The sequence below is a fragment of the Chiloscyllium punctatum genome, chromosome 1 (genome assembly GCF_047496795.1).
Source record: "Chiloscyllium punctatum isolate Juve2018m chromosome 1, sChiPun1.3, whole genome shotgun sequence".
Taxonomy (NCBI): Eukaryota; Metazoa; Chordata; class Chondrichthyes; order Orectolobiformes; family Hemiscylliidae; genus Chiloscyllium; species Chiloscyllium punctatum.
The window spans coordinates 6984192-7007160 of record NC_092739.1 but is presented as its reverse complement, the minus strand read 5'-3'; the positions used below and the strand labels follow the sequence as shown (position 1 = coordinate 7007160).

General features: G+C 38.9%; 1 protein-coding gene across 1 annotated transcript in view; it reads right to left on the bottom strand.

Annotated features, from left to right (window-relative positions):
- Positions 1 to 22969, bottom strand: part of lrba (LPS-responsive vesicle trafficking, beach and anchor containing) — an 894965-nt gene that overhangs the window by 501048 nt on the left and 370948 nt on the right. Inside the window, exon 36 of the mRNA XM_072561970.1 lies at positions 9014 to 9180. Within this exon, the coding sequence (XP_072418071.1) occupies positions 9014 to 9180 (167 nt within the window). The remainder of the gene's footprint in view (positions 1 to 9013; positions 9181 to 22969) is intronic.

The following is a 22969-nucleotide window of genomic DNA, read 5'->3' as shown; positions in this document are numbered from 1 at the left end:
GCAATGCTACAGATTCAGCTTCAACAACTAGAGCCAGAGACCCAGGTTCAAGTCCCACCTCCTCAGGCGACTGACTGTGTGGAGTTTGCACATTCTCCCAGCATCTGCGTGGGTTTCCTCCGGGTGCTCCGGTTTCCTCCCACAGTCCAAAAATGTGTAGGTTAGGTGAATTGGCCATGCTAAATTGCCCATTGTGTTAGGTGAAGGGATAAATGTAGGGAAATGGGTCTGGGTAGATTGCGCTTCGGTGGGTCGGTATGGACTTGTTGGGCCGATTACACTGTAAGTAATCTAAAAAAAACTAAACAGAAGTTTATTATACAAAAGAAATGAAGATAGAATGGAATTAACCAAATCACTTAAAGATTATTAATCATTTGTGATTAATGCAATGGTAATGACAGAGAGTTCCCTTCTGTTTCACCCCTTTAAAGCTCAACTTGAAAAGGTTTCAATGTTTCCATGTTAAGAATCTAATAGTCTCTTCCTGGAACCTTCGTCCAGTTGAGCTTCAATTTTATCAGCTTCAAATAACCTCTTCAGTGTTTAACCAAAAGCTCCTGACCTGCAGCTTTTGAACTAATTTCCTTGCAGTGAAGTAATCTTTTTCTTAACAGCCCGAAAACTACTTGCCTTTCTCAGGAGCAACTGTTTTACACATCCAGCTTCAGCCAAGACTTATGCAAACTGACCAAACGGAAAATAAAAGGCTTTTATTCCGCAAGTCATAGGTGCTGCCCCCAAGCTCAACATTTCTGTCTGAAAGTCTAATTATTTACTTTGTTTGCCTGTAAACTCTCCCAATGTAAACAAATTCCCACACTGTCCTGGAAGTCTCTCTCTACTATTGCGATAAAGAAGAAACCACCACGAATACAGAAATACCCATAAGAAAGCCATTAAAGCTTTTCAAACACACAGAAAGCCTACTACTGTGTTTCACTAGTCCAAAATTCAAAAACCCAAAATAAATTATATTTAAATATATACCACACACACACAATCACTATTGAACTGAAAGAGTATATATGAAACTCCTTTAATATAAATATACATCCCAAGGTACTGAGGCACCATCAGACAAAATGTGCCCTGAATGAAAGTAAGATTAAGAGAAGTGATCAAAGGTGGAATCAATAAGAGGCTCTAAAAACAGATTCTAAAAATGAGAGAGACAGTGTAAAAGCATAGACTCGCATCCAGTCGGAATTTCAAAACTGTATGTGAGTGAGGTATAGGGAAAATTGCATAATTTGTGAAGTCAAATTCTTACTTTAAAAACATACTTAAAATAACTTTTTCAAATGTACATCTTCTATTGTCCTTTCATGGAGAGCAATGTACAATGCCAGGAATAGGATGAATCCATTGTGAACATCAACTCATTCACATGAGAAACATTCTGTTACTTAGAATCCCTACAGTGTAACAGCAGGCCATTCAGCCCATCGCGTTCACACCAACCCTCTGAAAAGTAGCCCACCCCTGTAACCCTGCATTCCCCACGGCTATTCCACATTGCCTGCTCATCCCTAGAAACTATGGGACAATTTAGTATGGCCAATCGACCTAGCCTGCACATGGACTGTGGGAGGAAACCCAAACAGTCATGGGAAGAACATGCAAACTCTACACAAGCAGTTGCCCAAGGCTATAATCAAACCCAGGTCCCTGGTGCAGTGAGGCACCACTCAACCACTGAGCCACCATGCCACCCCAACCACTGACCCACCATGATGTCCCTTCTTGCACTCATGTCTTTGATAGAAATTTAGGTAGGCAGCAACTTACCTATTCTTTTTCTATGATCCATGATATGCATTCAGCCTTCTCTCCCTAATTTAGGGAGTGCATCATAAGGACACATGCAAACATTTTAACCTCATGCATTTTTTCTAGTCTGGCCCATGAATGCAAGGGTGAGGTTTTTGTTGGCAATGATGCGGAGATGGAAGGACAAAATGGAGGTGGAGGAGGAGGAGGGGGGGGGGGGGGGGGGGGAGCGCTTCTGGAGAATGCTCATAAGCCTCATTCCATACCACTGCCTATTCTAAAATGAAACCCACTTGCCACATGACCTGCTAACCCAGCAGCTGGAGATCATGTCTTTACCATCTCTCTTGTCATGAGAACATGTTTTCAGCAGGAAACCAGTACTTGTCCACATGTACAGGGAATACACAATCACTCAAAGGAAAAGGATGCTGATTCCACTTTCATTTTACTCCAAAGGATTGCCGAAAAATGTCACTTCTCTTTCAATTACTATGTAAAGTTTGATGTTGCTCTATTCTGTTTACAATAATTTATCTAGGTCAAGTTATTTTGAGCTTTAATTGGATTTAGTTGACAAAGTGCAACAAAAAAAATAGTTGAAGAGTTATACACAGTTTAGGCTCAGCACAGGATTTTTTCAAGCAATGCTACAACAAACTGTTGAGTGTGTGGTGCTGGAAAAGCACAGCAGGTCAGGCAGCATTCAAAGAGCAGGAGAGTCGACATTTCGGGTATAAGCCCTTCATCAGGAAGTCCTCACTTTCTCCTACAACAAACTATTTCCAAAATAATAATTGTAACAATGTTTGACTCAGTATTTTCTTTTTTGCTGACATTTAGATAACCTGGCTTGTTTTAGGCCATTTGTAGAAACAGGATATGCAAGGATCCTGACTTAGCCTTGTCCAAAATTTTTCCAGTTTTTAGAGACCTGGTGCAATCACATAAAATGTGGTGAGCAATTACATTTCAGTCAGTGTCTTTTAAAAGGTCACCATTACAGCTAACATAAAGGAAAATGGCTCTGGTTGTTGGCCAATCATCTTAGTTCCACGATATTGCTGCAAAACTTCCTCAGGGGAGTGTTCAAGAGACAACTATCTTTAGTTTCTTCACTCAAGGACATTCATTTTTGAGCATCGCTCCATCATACCTCTCTGCACCCAGAAAGTCAATGTGTGTGGAATTCTCTGCCATAGAAAACAACTGAGGCAAAAATATTGAATGTTTTCAAGGAGTTTGATATATTTCTTAGTGCTAAAGGCATCTAAGGATATGGGAAGAAAACAGGAACATGGTGCCAAGTTGGATTATTAGCCAGGATCATACTGAATGGCAGAACAGGCCTGAAAGGCCAAATGGCCCAGTCCTATATTCTATGTTTCAACAAGATCAAAAGTGGGGGACGTTCATTGATGATTGCAGACTGTTCAACAGCATCCACTACTTCTCTGATTCTGAAATAATCCAAGTTTCACATGCAGTAAAAATCTAGATAACATTCAGATTTAAACTGACAAGTGACAAGTAAAATTTATACATGTACCAATCCATCTCCAACAGAAAAAATCTAACCACCACCACCTCTTGACATCTAACATTATTGTCACTGATTCTTCAACATCATACATCTTGGGGGTTACCACTGACCAGAAACCAATTTGGAATAGTCTCATAAATATTACAGGCAAAAGAGAAGGCCAAATGTTCAGAATTCTGAGAAAATTCTAACTCATTAAATCTGATCCACCATTTCCAAGGCACAATTCAGAAGTCTGATAAAATAAAATACATTTGCCAGAATAAGTACAATTCCAACAACACAAGAAAATAAAAGCCATCCAGGAGCAAGCAGTCTGTTTAATCAGCACCCTATTCAAATTAAGCAGCCTGTCCCTCCAGTACCAATGCACCATGCCAGCAATGTGTACCACATTCCATCACTATTCTTTCACCAGCTCTTTCCAAAATAAGGATCTCAAACACTAAAAGGTCTAAAAGAATCTGATGCAAGGAAACACCACCATCTGCAAGCTTTCCTCCAAACCAAATACTATTTTGGCTTTATACTGTATTGCCGTTGCTTCACTGCCACTGGGCCAAAAATCCCAGAACTGTCTTGCTAACAACATTGTGGATCTCACTAGCACAACTGAATAAGTTCAAGAAGGTGGCTCATCATCACCACTTCAAGGACAATTAGGGATGGGCAATGAATTTCGGTCTAGCCAGTGAAGCCCACAACACATGAAAAGTTACATTTTGAAAAACTGCGGATGCAATCAATCTTTGAACAGGAGCTGCCTAAGATAATTCTGGCTGCTCGAGTCTCTCTTAGATATTTTGAGGCTCAGCCATTTCCCTGATGGAAAATTGTGCGCTGCATGGAAGGTCATATCTACTTTTACCACCCTTACAGTAAAATAATAGTGGACTTTCTGACAAATGAAGTGACCCTTTAGGTTACGGTCCTTTCCTTCACCAACTTGATGACTGCATTGTTGTAATATTCCTTTGTTTGTTCTAAAATACTCGAGAATGGTACCAGCTATGCCATCAAGAATATGCTCAGCTCCGTCAAAAGGCAATCACAGTGTTGCCTTTTATTCGAAAAAGTGAATTAATCCAGAGACAGAGAACAAACATGTTGCAGCAACTCTCCAAATGCTGAGCCATTATATTCACTATCAATTGTTGGGCATGAAGCTCTTCTTTTTGGTGTAAATCACAAAAAGTTAGTACGCAGGTTCAGCAAACACCCAGGAAGATAAATGGAATCTTGTTGTTTATTACAAAAGAAACTAAATATAAAAATGGGGAAGTTTTAATGCAACTGTACAGGGGCTTGACAAGATCCACATCAGCGTGCACAGTTTTCACAGAACCTCACAATTGTTACAGTGTGGAAGCAGCCATTGGCCCATTATACCTTCACTGCCTCTGTTACCAAGTACCAATCTACTGCCTTTTCACTCTGTGCACAATGTCACCCCAAATGTGCATCCAATGCTCTCCTGAATGCCTCAATTGCAGGCAGTGTATTCCACACACGAATTACTCGTGAGAAAAAGGTGTTTCTCACATCAGTTTTGCTTAATTTACACGTCACTTTAAATCAATGTGCTCCTGTTCTTTTTTCTTTTCCAAGCAGGAACAACTTTTCCCTATTTATTCTATACAGCCCACTTTTGATGTTGAAACTCTCCATCAAATCTCTCTGTCGCTTTCTTCTCTCCGAGGAGAATAGTCCCAATTTCGTCAATCTATCCTCATAATGGAAGACTCATTCCTGAAACCATTCCTGTAAATTGTTTTTGCACCCGCTCGAATGCATTCACATCTTTCCTTTAACTTGGCATCTACAAGTGTACATAACACACTAACTGAGGTCTAACAAGTGTCTTGTACAAGTTCAACATCATCTCCTTGCTCTTGTTTTCTATTCCCCTATTAATAAAGCTGAGAACATTCCATATTTTATTACTGCTCTCTCTACCTGTCCTGCCACCTTCAATGATTTGTGCATATATACATTCACGTTCCTTAGCTCCTGCACCTGTTTAGAATTGGACTCTATTTATATTGTCTTTCAAAGCTCTTCTGACCATTGTGCATCACCTCATGTCTCTGCGCTGAACCTCGTCTACAGCTCATCGGCCCACTCCACCAAACTGTCTATGTCCTTGTGGAATTCCACAATGTTGTCCACACAGTTGACACTTTTTCCAAGTTTACTGCCATCTGCAAACAATGAACTTATCTCCTGCATAGCATGATCCAGGTCATTAATAAATATCAGGAAAAGCATGGATCTGAAATACTTATATGTGTGGAATGTGTGTTACTGTCCCTTTTATACAACAATTTACAACTTTCTTCACAACATAAACAAACAAACAAGAGGATGCTGGCGAGTCAAAAAAAAACTTAAACAGAAATTGCTGGAGAAATTCAGCAGGTCTAGCAGCACCTGTGAAGGGAAAACAGAGTTAATGTTTCAAAGGATCACTGGGCCAGAAATGTTAACACTGTCTTCACTTCTGCCAGACCTTCTGAGTTTCTCCAGCAAGTTGTATTTCTGTTTGTTTCAACTTACTTCACAAGCCTGTTGTGTGGCACTCTATCAAAAGCTTTCTGGAAATCCATGTACACTACATCAACAGTGTTACCCTCGTCAGCCCTTTCTCTTTCCTCTACAAAAAATTCCAATGAGTGAGTTAAACATGATTTTCCCTTTAGAAATGTGTGCTGACTCTTCCTAACTGACACATTGTTTTGCATGTCATTATTAATTCCATCTCAAGTAAATTGTTTCCAGAAGATTCCCCACCACTGAAGTTAAAATTTTGGTCTCATTATTTGAAAAAGAATCGTGTTAGAAGCAGTTTGGAGAAGGGTCACTCAATTCATTCCTGGGATTAGACAATTATTTTTATGAAGAATGGTGAGCAACTTAAGTAATGCATACATCACAGTCTAGAAGAATGACAGGTGTTCTTGCTGAAGCATATGAAATCTTGATGGGGTTTAATAAACTGATTTTTCCTCTTGTAGCAGAGATTAGATTACATTACATTACAGCGTGGAAACAGGCCCTTCGGCCCAACAAGTCCACACCAACCCACCGAAGCGCAACCCACCCATGCCCCTACACTTATCCCTTACTTAACACTACGGGCAATTTGGCATGGCCAATTCACCTGACCTGCACATCTTTGGATTATGGGAGGAAACCGGAGCACCCGAAGGAAACCCACGCAGACACGGGGAGAACGCGCAAACTCCACAGAGTCAGTCGCCTGGGGAAGGAATTGAACCCGGGTCTCAGGCACTGTGAGGCAGCAGTGCTAACCACTGTGCCACCGTGCCGCCCACTAAGATTAAGAACAAGGTCACCCTTTTTTTAAGATGGAAATTATGGTCATTTTTATTTGGAGTGTCGTTAGGATGTGAAGTTCTCTTCCCCAGAAAGCAGTGAAGGTTTCGTCATTGAATTTAATTCAAGGCAAGTTAGATTTTTGATCAAGAAGGTAATTAAGGGTTATGGGAGACAGACGGGAAAATGTATCTGAAAGCACAACCATGATATCACTGAATGATGGAACAGGCATAAATGGCTGAATGATCTAGTTCTGCTCCTACATCCTATATTCCTGAGATAGATGTTTCTCACAGAACTTTCATTACCATACTGAATGCCTCTGCACCTTGGGAAGCGAGCCAGCCTGTGTAGCTAAATTTCCCTCTCCCTTGCCCAGGGCAAGTCATACACCACAAATTATGGTGCTTTACCCAAGAGGAATCTGAATGTAGGTCCTCAAAGCTGCCTAAATTATGCTGTGCAGGCCTCCTGCAGAAGAAACCAGATAGTACAGTGACTTCAAGACAATGGGTACTGCCTCTCAGAGATGTAGACCGCAACTTCTGACCAATGTAACGAATCTCACAGATCACTCTCCTGGTGAGCCACTTTCACTGTCTTTACAGCCTCAATAATGTTTACAATTGTGCACCGTCTACAAAGTCTTGAGTGGTTGTGGTGAAATAGACAATGAGTTTTTGCATGATTCCTCACTTTAGGGATCTGCTGTCTCTGCTGCTCCTTTTCCATAATGTTGTTTAAGAATGGTACTCTGAATAGAATGACCACTGAAGAAGGTGACTGCTTTATCTAGAAATGATGAGGTGGGTAGGGTTCGTAAACTTCATAGCTTCACAAATTATTAACCACTGTGAACTTTAGAAAGGAACTAAAAATGATCACAAAGAGAATTGCGTGGGGTGGGAGGAGGAATTTTGACCCACTGACTGTGAAGGAATGACAATAAATTTCCAACTCAAAATGATGGTTTGCTTAGAATGAAACTCACTGGTGATCATGTTCCAATCCATCTGCTGTACGTGTCCTACAAAATGTCATGGTCATGGGTTTGGAAGGTGCTGTCTGGGGAGGCTCTTTGAATTTCTGCAATACATTTGCCAGTATTGCCAATAATGATTACAACAATTCTACTGCCACATGAACTGATACTGCCTTTGAAAGCCAATTGCATTACTTATCCAGCAACTTTCCCTAACCTGCAGTTCCTTATACTTCAATATAAAACCCCCACAATAGATCTTAAAATCCACCTTTAAGCTATAGAACTAGTCCAAACCATCATGGTTTCGTCCGGAGGCTCACTGAAGATGTTACCTAGTATGGTGACAAAATGTCTGAAAATGAACCTTCCAGCTCAGCGAGCAAACCTACATCCAAATCATCAATAACCTGTGGTATATTTGGAATATGAAGCAATATTTCTGTAAAGTTGAAATTTCAAGAGGAAACATTGTTTCTGGAAGATATGACCACTAAAGAAGGAATGCAAGTGTCATTTTCAGATTGTATTGGACATTGATGGTATTCAATATTTCAAAATCAACTTATTAATAGCCACATATTTTCTAATCAACTGGAGAGAATTTGAAAGTAATTAAATAATTTATGTAAAACAATGCTGCACAATCTTACGAGCTCAGAATTCTGAAAGGATTGTTTCCCCACAGTACAAATGCATTTTTCTTTAATAACTCAGCTTTTCCTTGTTTCAAGTAAACACATTTTGGGGTTTATTGTGGAATTTCTTTATTACTTATTTTCTCTCAAACATCATTTCAATTTTATATGCAACCAAAGCCTGTAGTAAATTCAAATACAATACACATCAATTAATGTTTTAAAGTTTTAGGATTAGTTATTAAAATTTAAGATCAAAAACAGTTGTCGAGTATATTGTTTCAAAATCAGACGTATTACCAAACGTATGAGATTTTGAAACAATATGATCCGTATGAATTCATATGCCAAGGTCAATCATTACTAATGCATAACAAAGTAACAAGTCTGTGCTAATGGTGTGAAGTGCGTGCATAGTGAAACAGTCATTAGGATAGGAAAAATAGTGAAGTAGTTTCATGATGAATACTGACCATTTAGCATTCTCTCTCAGTCTCCATGAGATTGCATCTGGTATATTCAATATTACCTTGAGATAAAATTTCAGAAGACTGAATTGAATAGCTGTATTAAGAGTGCAGTGATGGACTTAACATTTTACAATCTTCATACTGAAAGTTGATAATTTTTATCATCATATTCCATATTGAGTCAAGACTAATTAAAGCTCAACCTCATGCAAATGCTTAGAGTGACTCCATTATGAACTAAATTAGAACTTTAAACCAATGGATTTACCTTAGTGAAGAACTTCCCCAAGCACCATGCTTGTCTGTCAAAATGTTGATAATTTTCTGTATCAGCTGAGTGGCTGTCACATGATCTCGATACTTTGCTGCTCGTATTAGGTGATCACACATCTTTTCTTCTTCACGCCTTTCTGCCGAGTACTGGGCACACAAAGACTATTAAGAAAGAAAGGAATAATATTGTAAGTTTTTTAAACTTGCAAGTATAATTCCTAATATCAGACTCTTCAAGCCTGAAAGCAAAAGGGAACAGTATTCTAAATATGTTTCCTTGACAGTCTGTATCAATGTATTCCACACATTACTTTAACACATGTATAACTTATATTCGCTAAAGATAATCATAAAACTCATCACTATTTTCCTGACAGCTCCATCCTTTGAACCAATGTGCAGGGCCTATGTCAATACAAAGAGGAGATAATCAATTATTACTGGATAGATGATCTCATGAAAGGTAAATAATCCTTATGTTTCTATTAAGCAGAAACAATTTTTTAAAAATAATTTGTAAGGTTATTAATTGGTTATAAAGGCGGTTGAATCAGTTTCAGTTAATGGTTAACTTTTCAGTACATTGCAAAAACAAATGGAATCACAATGTATGAAACCAGTCTATTAAGTATAGAAACTGCACTATAAGGAAATAGAACCAGCTTTCGATGAAATACAGACAATGGCTATAAAGATTGCGGGGAATACAACAGATTACATAAGACACTTGGACAGGAAAGTGTGAAAATTGCAGTATATGATGTCTTGTATAAAGATTTAAGGCATCCCACCAGAATAAGCTTTATAATTCAGTGATAAGGCTGGCTCTCCCCGCACACTAGAAATGAAGGCTCAACAACCCAATTTCCCTAGTTCTGTTATCAATTTGTCGATTTTTCCAATGGCAAATATGATTAAGAGTTAGGGAGACTAATTCGGACAGCCCCTGAAACAAAGCACAGGAATTGTGATTCATGATTAATTTGAATCCAATGTTTGGAATGCCGACTTCATACTATCTGCTCATTAGAATGAAGGTCGCATATCACTAACAGTAATCACATTGTTCAATGAATGCACAGAGCAGCAGGTGGCCCAAAACTGTACTTCCTAGAATTTACTAAATCTGCACTAGAAGATTTAAAATTGGACAGCACCTCTTAAAGGGGACATGTATTGTGACCAAATACTGGCAGCAATTCAGAAACTGAACTTGACTCGGGAACAAAAAGTATGGCACAATATGGAAGAGCGTGGCTTCAAAGTTTTCAGATGATGTACTGGAGGCCTTGGTGCTGGTAGAAAGTAGGAAAGAAGACAGTTATTCACAATCTCAGAAGGCCCTTGAGAAAAACACTTGAGAAACTGTGGAAATAGACAGCCATAGAGCTCAGTGCCAGGAGTCAAGTTCCAAGGATCTGGCTGTGATGCTGCAAGTAATTTAAAGTCATCTCATGAGTAGTATGGGTCAATGACTATACCTGTATGTGCCATATTCTGCAATTGTATCTCTAACCTTAGACACTTTGATTCATCATAGCCATTTGACTCCGCTATCAACATCAACAATCAGGACTCTCAGCCAACGTGCATATTCTTCATTGAAGTCTCACATGCTTAGCATTTCTGCAAGCCTTGTATCCAGGAGGAAGGGTCACTGGACCCAAAACATTAACTCTGGTTTCTCTTCACAGATGCTACCAGACCTGCTGAGCTTTTCTAGTAATTTCAAATTTTGTGCCAGTGAATTACATATTTCCTCAGTTTGCTGTCTTCCTCCACAGCAAATAATGTAATGCCAGTGGATTCTTGTGCCACATCAAGTGATGTTCAACAGAGTTGACTACTATGGAGCAAACCATTGTCTTACAGGATAGGAAGCTGACACAGATGGATGCACTGGGGGAAGCCAGTCAGCAAGTCCAGAGTGAGGAACATGAAGGAATCAAGAACCAACTTGGCACAGGAGTTTTGTGAAGCTTGGAACTCATCCATTCCAACAGAAGCAGTGGTCGATTCCAGTACAACACTTGTGAACCATAGAATCATTTTCATCCCAATGGTTGTAATTCTTTACGATTCACTAACCCAAACTGTTGTTATTTTTCCACTATTGAATATTAAAGGCTAGGTTATGATCCTCACAGAAAGCATTAACTTATAAAGAGAAATTCAAACATCCAAGGATTTATTGAAATTACACCATAAGAGTTCATGTATTTCAGCAAAAGATCCTTTACTGTTTAAAATATACAAAGTAAGCACTACTAATTTAATACTTTAGCTTGTCAAGACTTAGGAAGTAGAATTAGGCGAATTAGGTTTATAACCTAATTCAACCCAAGAGCTCACTTAGCCATTTATGAGATCTTGAAGATCTATTTGTTTCTCCTTTGGAAATTCAAACCAAATATGCCATAGTCTTACGAAATCCAATTAAATTTTTCCTCAGTATTCCAGCTGTTCTCCATACAAATGAAATTTCATGGAGAACCCACACATTAGCTTATGAAGAAGCAATTTTTAAAAAAATTCTCATAGAATGTGGGCATCGCTTAGTGGATCAAAATTTATTACCTTTTTTTATTTGTCATTGAGGTGGTGGTGGTGAGCTGCCTTCTTGAACCACTGCAGTCCATGTGTTTTTAGGTAGACTCTTAATATCATTAGAGAGAAAAATTCCAGGATTTAGACCCAATGACACAGAGTACTTTCAAATCAGGATAGTGAACAGTTTGGAAAAAGACTTATTAGAGGTGATGTCTCAATGTGTGTGCTGCCCTGATCGTTCTGGGTAGAAGTGACAGCAGGATTCGAAGGTGCTGTCAAAAGGAGCTTTGGTGAATTTCTGCAGTGCTTCTCATAGAAGATGATAAACACTGTTATTGAGAGTCAGTGCTGGAAGGAATTGATGTCTGTGAATGTGATGCCAATCAAATGGGCTGCTTTGGCCCAAATGTTGTCAAGCTTCTTGAGTGTTGTTGGAGCTGCACTCATCCAAGCAAGTGGGTAGTATTCCATCATGGTGATGACTTGTGCCCTGTAGGTTGACAGACCTTCGTAGCCAGGAAGTGAATTACTCACAGCAATGTTCCTTGCTGCTGACCTGTTCTTGTAGCCACTGTATTCATATGGTTAGTCCAGTTCTGTTTCTGGTCAATAGTAATCCACAGGATATTGATAGTGGGGGATTCAATGACAGTAATGCCATTGAACGTCATGTGACAATGGTTAAATTGTCTCTTTTTGGAGATGGTTATTGCCTCATATTCATATGTCGTGAATGTTACTTGCCACTTTACAGCCAGAGAGGTTTCCATTTATCTTAAATTTAACATTTTAAATACATCAATTACAAATCAGATACATGCAAGAGCTGATATGATTTTCAATTTCTGTGAATCAAGGAATGTGAGGAGCGGGCAGAAAAGTGAAGTTCAAGTCCAAGATCAACCACAATCTTTCTAAAAGCTGAAGCAGACTCAATAGACAATATAATCTCCTCCTGCTTCTCTTTCTTTTGCTGTTATGTTCTTTATGCTTTAACCACAATGTGGTGACTAACGTTCAACATCTCAATTTCTACTGTATGACAAGCAGCTACCACCAGAGGTCTGAGTGCTATGCTCCAAGCTCAGATTGACATTGTGAACTCAGCTTGCTGCCACTGTTGCCATGGGCATGACTGTTTAAAGGGATTACAGGGTACCACAACAGCTCAACCACCTGGCATCCAATATATTACAATAATTGCTCAGACACTACTGTGCTGTGGGAATGGCAATGCCTCCTCGTCTCTCAAACAGACTGGATCTCAACATAACTGCGCTCATCCAGTTACAGCTGCTACTGGCTAGTGCTCTGCTGTTACCTGCAGCTAACTAGTGCAGGCTGCTGTAATCCATGCCAAGATGATGCGAGTTGAAGTTGGACCTTGCAGGTAGAGTTTTCAAGCATTGCCCTCCAAAGGCACCTGCAGTCCCACCACAAAGTCAGCAGCCTTCCACCAGTCTTACTGCTCCACTGGGATAGCACTGCTAGACGCATAATCCATAATACGTCAAGTGTACAGACATAATCATTAAAAAAACACTTTTCACAAGTGACTTTTTTATAAGGAAATGGGAGCAAGACATTAACATTATGTAATTGTGTCAGATGAATAATGTATAATTTACACAAAAAGAGTGAATTGAGCTTTGTAAATTCGTTTGCTAGCCAATTTTTTTTCTATTGTATCTGATATTGAACTATAAGACTGATTGGAGTAAAGTTGTTCATGCAACATTTTACAAAAATAAATCCAGCCTTTGTACAACAAAATCCACAACAGATTATGAAAAATAAAAACCATACAATACTTCTGGAGTCTCCAGCAAACCATTCACTAAGATTAGACTTGATTAGATTAGATTCCCTACAGTGTGGAACAGGCCCTTTGGCCCAACAAGTCCACAACGACCCTCTGAACAGTAACCCATCCAGAAATGCCTACCTACCGTTACCCCTAACTAATGCACCTAACACTACGGGCAATTTAGCATGGCCAATTCACCTTACCTGCACATATTTGGAAATGTGGGAGGAAACTGGAGCACCCGGAGGAAACCAATGCAGACATGGGGAGAATGTGCAAACTCCACACATACAGTCACACGAGGTGGGAATCGGACCCGGGTCCCTGGCATTGTGAGACAACAGTGCTGACCACTGAGCCACTGTTTCTGTACCAGCATTCCTGCTGAGGTGTAATTGGAAGGTGGACCAAAACATGTGAAAATATATGATGTTGCTAGTTTCACATTACCATAGTTTTGCAAGTTTGAGAGATCAGGAAATCAAATTTATTTAAATACATTGTCCTGAATGCACAAATTTTAAGAGCTGATCAACATTTTTCACATATATTTGCAGGCAAAAGCATATCCAGGAAATGCAGAGGGTTATAAGTACAATGAGAAACAATCAAATGGAGTAGAGCTTTCTGTAAATGTCTTACAAAGTACCCGATAATTTACAGTTCAGACCTCCTCCACAATTTACCATTAACTTTTCGAGTCTGACATATAATCCATAGACATAAATCATGCTAGCAGGTTACTCTTTCCCTTTTATCAATCTCTGTCTCTTTAAAGAATATTAAAGAGAAGTTTGACCTAAAACAAGTGATAAAAAGAAAATCAAAAAGCACTTTGCAAATGGCAGAAATAACTTGTATTGTGTAAATGGTAAATGCAATGAGGAATTATGTAGCTACTAATATAGCATTACCAACATGCTGCACTGTTGGTGGGTTCTTTTAGACTATTTTGACAGTTTCTACTGAACCTTAATCTGATGAAAAAAGTTTGAGCAGAAGCTTTGAAGTACAGCAGGTACATCTCGAATTTGGTTCTAATTTGCTCAAGCTTCAATGGGCCAAAGGAGTGTTAGTTGAGAGGTAAAACTCACACGGTGATCTGTCTTGCTACTAATGTAAATAATATCAAAGTACATGTAAAATGCACTTCATTCCACTGATTGACTAAGTTTTTGGACTCGAACTCCCCCAACTGAAATTTAGTTCCTTCTATTGAATGATGAATTTTTCAAAACCTCACAAAGATAGCATACAAACATTCAAGGTTAACAATTGTGAATAACAGTCATCCAATGACAAAGGCTGACAGCCATGATCAAGTAATACCTCTGTCATTTCTCTTAGCCTTTCCCTGACCTGCTCTCGTTTAACTTGCCCGTCCCCATGTTGAACAGTATAAAATCCATGACTTGTGTATCTCCTTAAACAGTGTAATTGGACTTGATACAAATTCTTGTTCCTCTCTCCACAGCTGTTGCCAAATCTGTTGACTTTTCCCAGCATTTTGTTTTTATTTCAGATATTCAGCACTTCATTTATATTAATATGTGTAGTGTGAAACATGACTTGACAGTGGCCATTGTTTTGCACATTTTAAGCAGACCAATAGAGCTAACACTAAATTTTAAAACCAGTCATTTGCAGCAGAGAAAATACTGGAATGTTCAATTAAAGTTGCCTGTACAGAAGTTTGAAATAAAGAGGGGAAAAAATGTACAGAAAGGAAGATTCTGCTTTCCTGACCAAATACCTCTAAGAATGAATGACAGATATGATTCTTAGCGGAGAATTAGTCCGTGTGGTTAGTTTTATGTGTACAACACAGGAGCATGTTCAACACAAGGTCTTTACTGAAGTGAATTTAAGATGGCTGCCTGGAGGATACGGTGGAGGTCATATGAATTTAGCAGAGTAGCTGGTCATTATTATAGGATTGCATTTCAATTCAAATACTGCCCTTTCTATACAAAGAGTAACGACTTACAATATGCATCACCCAAGTTACAAGATGTACACAGTGGTTCTAATTCATTAGCAGTCATTGTTCTCATCAGTGTCTGCATATGCATAATCAGCATTTATCAAATAACTGAATTCTTCACTCATGAACTGAGAATCATGACTGCTCATGGAAGTTTCAGGAATGCCATAATTCATCTGACACACCTGCTTCTATGCATGCTGAGACTTTATTTCTCCCAAAGAATGAGGAATTTTCGTGGGAGTGCACAAACAGGTTGGATTAGACTATTCTTACAAGCTATTGTGAATAGACCGGCTTCATATTTTTCTCCTACATCATTCTTAATTACTGTATTCACAAAAAGAATAAGGCAAGTACTGAACAATGAAGTATTCCAATTTCTGTGTACTCATTGTATTTCACTAATATTTTGCCTTGTGTAATTAAGCTTCATATTAATTTGTCCACACACCTAGGTATCTACACTTCCCACACTTTGGTGTTTTATGTCAGTTAATCTCACTCCCTCAGACTTCAACCACAGCAAGTCTACCAAGATTGAAACAGTTGCTCCTTGTTGAGATTCCCCCACCCCACCCCAAAGTCTTCACTTGAATGAGCCAGAATTTGTTTAAACTCTTTGACCTCCTCAAAGAATGTTATCTTCATCTTTTATTCTGTATCTTCAACTTCTTGAACTTTTTCCTTATTGTCTTAATTCCATTTCTTTAAAAATGTTCCTTTAATTTTCAAGTGAAGATGCTATTAATAACATTTTTTTAAAACATGCTGACTGGTCATACTCCTAACACTCACCTCCCCCTCCTGAATGTTATTGCACTTGGTGTGACTCCAAACAGAATCACTTTGTGCAAACTAAAATGGCCGATAACTAGATTGCCACTTCTCGGGAATGCTTTTGCGAGGGTGACAAAGTCATCTTGGGGCTAAGTCCTTCCGGCTGCATCAGAAGAATCGCTGATATTTCCTTGCACTCTGACCAATTTAATCTCAGGTTTCCACCTGGACTTTTCTAACATTTAACCCTCCTCGGATTGAGAATGTCTGGTAACTAACTATCCATCCCACTGACTTCTTTGAAGTCTCTAAATAATTTAACGTTCAATGCTCCAAGCCTGCAACATCCTACTGGACGTTATAAATCTGCCAATCAGCTATCTCAGACTTCAACCACAGCAAGTCTACCAAGACTGAAACTGAGATAGCTGATTAAATAGAATGTGTTTTATCAATACATTTCTTATGGGGCTAAAGTACACCTGAAATGCTTTAATCAATGCATTTTATTTTGTAGCACTTTTGTCCATGCTTTGTCTTACCAGACCATCATCAGCTCAATAAAAAACTTGCTGACTTGATGGTGCTGCTCCTTCACATTTAAGCCCAAAACCATTCTGCAGCACTAAAAATTCCACTCCCAGAGCTCCCACTTCTGGCGTCATTGTGGCCCTTCCATGATATTATGTGCTTGAGGTAATGGCAAGATCTCTCCAATGAAGCTGCTATCTTTATGACTAACTCATTTGACCGACCAGAGTGAGTACTTGGATTGTTCCTTCTCACTATTACATCTCCAGATCTTGTTTACCTTCTCCAGAGTATTGGTGGTTCAGGGCTAGTCTTCGAGTCTTAGTCTTCCAAAGGTCTCATCTGGGAGTTCAGTGTCTGCTCTATTTTATTCAGCTACACCTTTGAAAGTCTTCATGTACTACTGAAGGCCCTGTAGCATTCCCTTTTCAGCTATGGGCCTTTAACTATTTTAACATCAGAACCTGACTCTGGAGGTTTTTTTTCTCCCCCACTGGCAGCCATAACGCTTTATTTTATGCTTTAACTCAATAATGCTATTTGTGTATTGAGATATAGGTCTTGGTAGCGTTTCTGGGCTGTACCCTGGGGTAGCTTGCGCCTCTCTCCAAGCAACATTTTAACTCCTTATGCCCTATAATAATCCTTCATTTACATCTATACATGGCAGGGTTTCAAATTACATTCAAGTGCATTGTCCAAGACCTCTCTCTCCACATGCTCATTTTAGGCTTGTATATAATCTTTCTTACTGTTGCCAAATTGATGAGACATGATCATGAGGTTCACGTAAATCAGGTTAATATCAGAATCTGGATGCAGTGCTGAAAGAATTTCAAATATGGGGTAATGGGTCTGGGTGGGTTGCTCTTTGGAGGGTCAGTGTGGACTTGTTGGGCCTGTTCCCTCATTGTAGGAAATCTGATCTAAAACTCACTTCAAACTTCACATCCGACACTGTTACGACACTCAACCATATTTCACAGCTGCCAGCTATTCACCCATGATGACATCGCCCAAACATATGGCATTACACTTTCATCAACCAAGCAGGACAAATTGGTACATAACTAAAAGTAGCAGCTGTTAACAGGTGGAGAGCAGGCATACTCCATGCTCTCATCCATATAGAAGTGGGTGGTGTTCATTATTGAATCAACTGTAATTAAGGTCATAGCCTACAATGGAGTGACAACTCAAGACAACAGTAAGTTTCCCCTGAATCCACGACTCTCACTTGTCGACACTATGCCGTATAATTCTGAAACAACTTACAGACAGCAAATGTATGTTGTGAGACATTCAGTGCAAATAAGGCAGAGAAAGAATAGTTCAGGTGCCAGTCACTGGTAGGTCACACTAGTTCTGCTGCAGAGAATTCAGTTGAGCACTTTGATGGTTGGGCATACTGAAAAGGCCAGTGAGCATATAAAAGTAAATGTTTTGTCCACTGTCAGGTTGGCCAGAGAGCCCTAGGTCGAAGCATAAAGCTGGTGTTTATTTTTACATTGGAACTGTACAAAAAGATTTCTACTCAAACATTTATACAAATTCTGACTTCAAAGACCACTGTAAGAGCACAATGGCAAGTGATCATGTCAATGGGAAGAGAAGCAATGGCTTATTACACTCTTGCTATAATCTAGCAGACTAAAATCATAACTAATGAAGGGAATCTCACTAATTAGAATAAGTGGGTATCTAGCTATGCGAGATCCCTTTGGGAAGAGTTACTATGATATAATAGAACTTTTCATTAAGATGAAGAGTGATGTTGATTCTGAGACTAGAATCCTGAATCTAAGTAAAGGAAACTATGATGGTATGAGTCACAAGCCGTCTGTAATAAATTGAGGAGTGTTACTTAAAGGGATGACAGTGGATAGGCGATGGCAAACATTTAAAGAATGCGTGGAGGAACTGCAAACAATTGCTATTTACTGCCTGGCACAACAATAAGATGGGAAAAGTGACCCAATTGTGGTTAACAAGGGAAATTAATTTCCTTTAGAGAAGGAAATATACCATCTTTACCTGGTCTGGCCTGCACTCCAGGTCCTCACATGCAATTGACTCTCAACTGCCATTCAGTTACGGTGCAATTAGAGGTGGGAACAAATGTCACCTTGCCAGGGATGCTGACATACTGCGAAAGAATAAATAAAAGCTGTGGGACCATGCTTTAGGAAAGATATGTTGGTTTTGATTATTGCAGTGCAGATTTACGAGGATCCATGGGTTGAATTACGAGGAAAAATTGCAAAAACTTTCTAAAATTATACAAGGTCAAGCGGTGATGTGATCAAAGTTGTTAAAAATATTAAAAGGAACACAGTTTTGTTTTTCTCAATCTGCCTTCTCACTATGCTGATTGGTGCATCTAGCTCAAGAGGGATATATTCTAAAATTACAGAACCATCAATCAGTTGTGAAATTAGAAAGCACTTTGACAAACAAAAGCTGGCAGAAGTTTAAAACATTCTACCATCAATGGTAATTGATGCTAGATCAATGTTTAAAGTTAACACTAAGATGGAAAGTATTTTATTAATCAAAGCCACGAATAGTTATTGAGTAAAGACAGTAATATGAAGTTAGGCTTCAGATTGACCATGAGCTCAATGAGTGGCAGAAAATGAGAGGGACGAAATAACATAATCCTGTTCCTATGATCATTCTCAGGCAATCTGATAGCACTATTACTAAGAAAATACCTAAGCACCCATTGTTTACCCAATATTTATTTCTGTACCGATTATCTCATCATCGCCATATTGCCTTTTTTCGAGTCATAGAGATATATAGCATGGTTACAGGCCCTTCGATCTAATACTTCCAAACCGACCAGGTTTCCTCAACTGAACTAGTCCCATTTGCCTATTTTTGGCCGATATCTCTGTATGCCTTTTCTATCCATGAAGCCTGTCCAAATGTGTTTTTAATGTTGTAATTGTACTCACCTCTACCATTTCCTCTGGCAGTTTCATATATGCACCATCCTAGTGTGAAAAAGTTAGCCCTCAGATCCCTTTCAAGTCTTTCCTCTCTCACCTTAAACGCTGTAGTTTGCCCTCATCTACCTTTGGGAAAAAAACCTTTGTTATTCACCTCATCTATGCCCCTTGTGATTTTATAAATCTCTATTAGGTCACCCCTTAGCCTCCTATGCTCCAGGGAGAAAAGTCCCAGCCTCTCCTTACACCTCAAACCTTCCAGACTTGGTAGCATCCTTATTGATTTTTTTTTGCATCCTTTCCACTTTAATAACATCCTTCCTGAAGCAGTGACCAGTATTCTATGCAGTATTCCAAATGTGGCCTTGCCAATAAATTATACAACTATAACATTGACCACCCAATTCCTGTCTCAATGCTTTGATCAATGAAGGCATGCATGCCAACTGCCTTACTCACGACACACTTTCATGGAACTATATACCTGTTATGAACAGTGCTGTATAGATACAATGTTAAAAACCGTGCAATTAGTACAGATGTTTGCCTAAAAGTCAAGCTGTGAAGCTTCAGATCTGCTGAAAAACGGGGATCAAACAATACACCAAGTCGAAAAGTGAACAGAGGTCTAATTATACACCAGTTTGAATAAAAGATGTCACCACATTCGTTGTTTCCATTGTGGGGTCTGTCTATATCGGCACATTTTAGACTCTCCATGCATTTTGTAACACAGCTCATATCATCCATTGATCCTTTACACCCATCTCTAAAGTACCAGGATGCAAAATATTTGTTTGAAGGATGCAAAATTGAGGCTGATTACATCTGCTAACACAAGATATTGTAGGTAAACATTAGGATGGGGATGTCTCGAATTATATGCCGATTATATTCAAAACCCTGAAACTGTCTTAGGGACCACAATCTAATGCGCAGTGCTCTAGAAGCTGCAACGATGCCATGGGAACTACTTTTTTTATGCTTTCAAATCAGTTTTCCAGATTATTACTAAATAATACAATTAACATTGATTGATCTTAATACCAATCCTCTGACCAATTCTTGATCCATTTTAAGAGCTCAAGAAAAAGCAGCATAGTTTAAAAGCTCAACAATTAACGTTTCCACATCTGTGCACAACTATTCACCTTATAACTACGAACTAATGCTTTAATCTAGATCAATCTAAAAATATATTTAATTAAAAGGTTTACTGCAGATAGACAAGTCATGTCTTTAAGAAAGAGGAGGTAAAGAGGACCATCTATATCTAGGGAACGTGTCTGGAATGGACTGATATGGTGCCACCGGAGGACTTTCTAATCAAACACACCACTTAATAAAAACAAACATATTTCATTGTTAATGAAGCTCCATAAAGGAGAGTTCGATTCTTTCCATCAAAGCGAAGTATCAAGGAAAATCTTTCAGAGCAACAGAGGGGCATCATGAGAGGATCTTTTTCACATTAAGAATCCCATTAGAAAGAAAACACTAAAAGGTAATTGAATTTCCTTCAGTTATCTTCATCTCTGTCAGCTACTGCTACAATAACTTATTCTCCAGAGCAGAGATAACTCAATTCTTTCCAGCTAGCATATGTTATGAATCCTTTAAGCAAACTTGTCTAAATCACTCTGGTCCTCTATCAGCTTCCATGTGTATATGAACCCTGACAGAAAAGCAACATAAATTTTTTTTTATCTGTTTGATTATTCATCTTCTTTCATGTTTTATTTGAAGGTTTACTCGTATCATTCCTAATGACTGCTTTGTAATAATGAAATAAAATAACAAGTTCACAATATATAATCACTACTTTTGATGCTAAGTCATTGTCAAGATTTTGAGGTACAAAATACTTTTTCCTTGTAAGTTTATTCATTACCAAAAGTGATTACAAAACCAACTAAATCAGTTGTGATGTATACAATATAAGCATTTATCAATGCAATCTACAGCATAGACATTCTGTGAATATTTTCTAATGATGACGTTTTGAAGTTAGATATATCAATACAATTCATGAGCACCCCTCCCCCAACTAAGATGTAGCATGTATGTCATAATTAAACTGAACACTTCTGTCTATGAATTGTTTTACCTTGATTCAAGATTTCAAGTTTCATTTTCTTAGACAAGTACAGTAACTGATGTAAATAACCACAGTATGACATTTGTTATCATTCCAGATCCTAAAAATCTAACTAGTTTTTTTTATATATGTATTAGTTTGAGGGAGAAACATTGGCCTGGGGAACTGATTGCTCTTCTTTGACTTGTATTGAAATACAGCACCTAGTTTATGTGCTCATGTTCAGCTGTGAGACTTTAACTTTCAATCAACTGATCCAATGATGCAAATCTTACCAGGAGAAACTGAGGTCTGCAAATGCTGGAGATCAAAGTCAAGAGTATGTTGCTGGAAATGCACAGCAAGTCATGCAGCATCCGAGGAGCAGAGAATCTATGCTTCAGGCTGGAGCCCTTCATCAGAAATGGAGACAGGGAGCCTCCGGGTGGAGAGATAAATGGGAGGAGCGGGGGTGGTCTCTCCATCCCCGAAGCTCCCAGTCTCATTCCTAATGAAAAGCTCCAGCCTGAAACATAGAGTCTCCTGCTCCTCAGCTGCTGCCTGACCTGTTGTGCTTCTCCAGCAACACACTCTCAACGTAAATCTTACCAACTGAGCCACATTAATTCCATTGGGGACATAGACAGTATGGGATGATGTCAACAATACTGAAAATTTAAAAGCTATGATTTGGTTAATATCTCTCAATACATTTCCCATTCAATCCACAGTCTCTTCTGACTTCCAATCACTCATAAATATGGATTCTCTTGTTTTCCCCTCCTTCCTAACCACCATTAGAGACAGGGAGGTCAAGAGATGACTTAATTGAGATATACAAGATAATGAGAGACTTTTTCCTTGATGGCGATGGCTAGCATGAGGGACCATAGCTTAAATTGAGGGGTGATAGATATAGGATAGATGTCAGAGGTAGTTTCTTTACTCAGAGAATAGTAGGGGCATGGAATACACTGCCTGCAACAGTAGCAGATTCGACAAGTTTAAGGCATTTAAATAGTTGTTGGATAGGCATATGGACGAGAATGGAAAAGTGTAGGTTAGATGGGCTTCAGATTGATGTTGTGCCGACCTGTGGAACCAAACACCGAAGGGCCTGTACTGTGCTGTAATATTCTTTGTTCTATGTAATCTTTTTTACTTTGCCTTTCAGATAAGCAAGAAGTGCAATGCAGCCAGGCATTGAAAGAAGGCCAACAAGAGAATCTTGATGACATTGTACACATCTTTAAGGATTGTACAGAAGC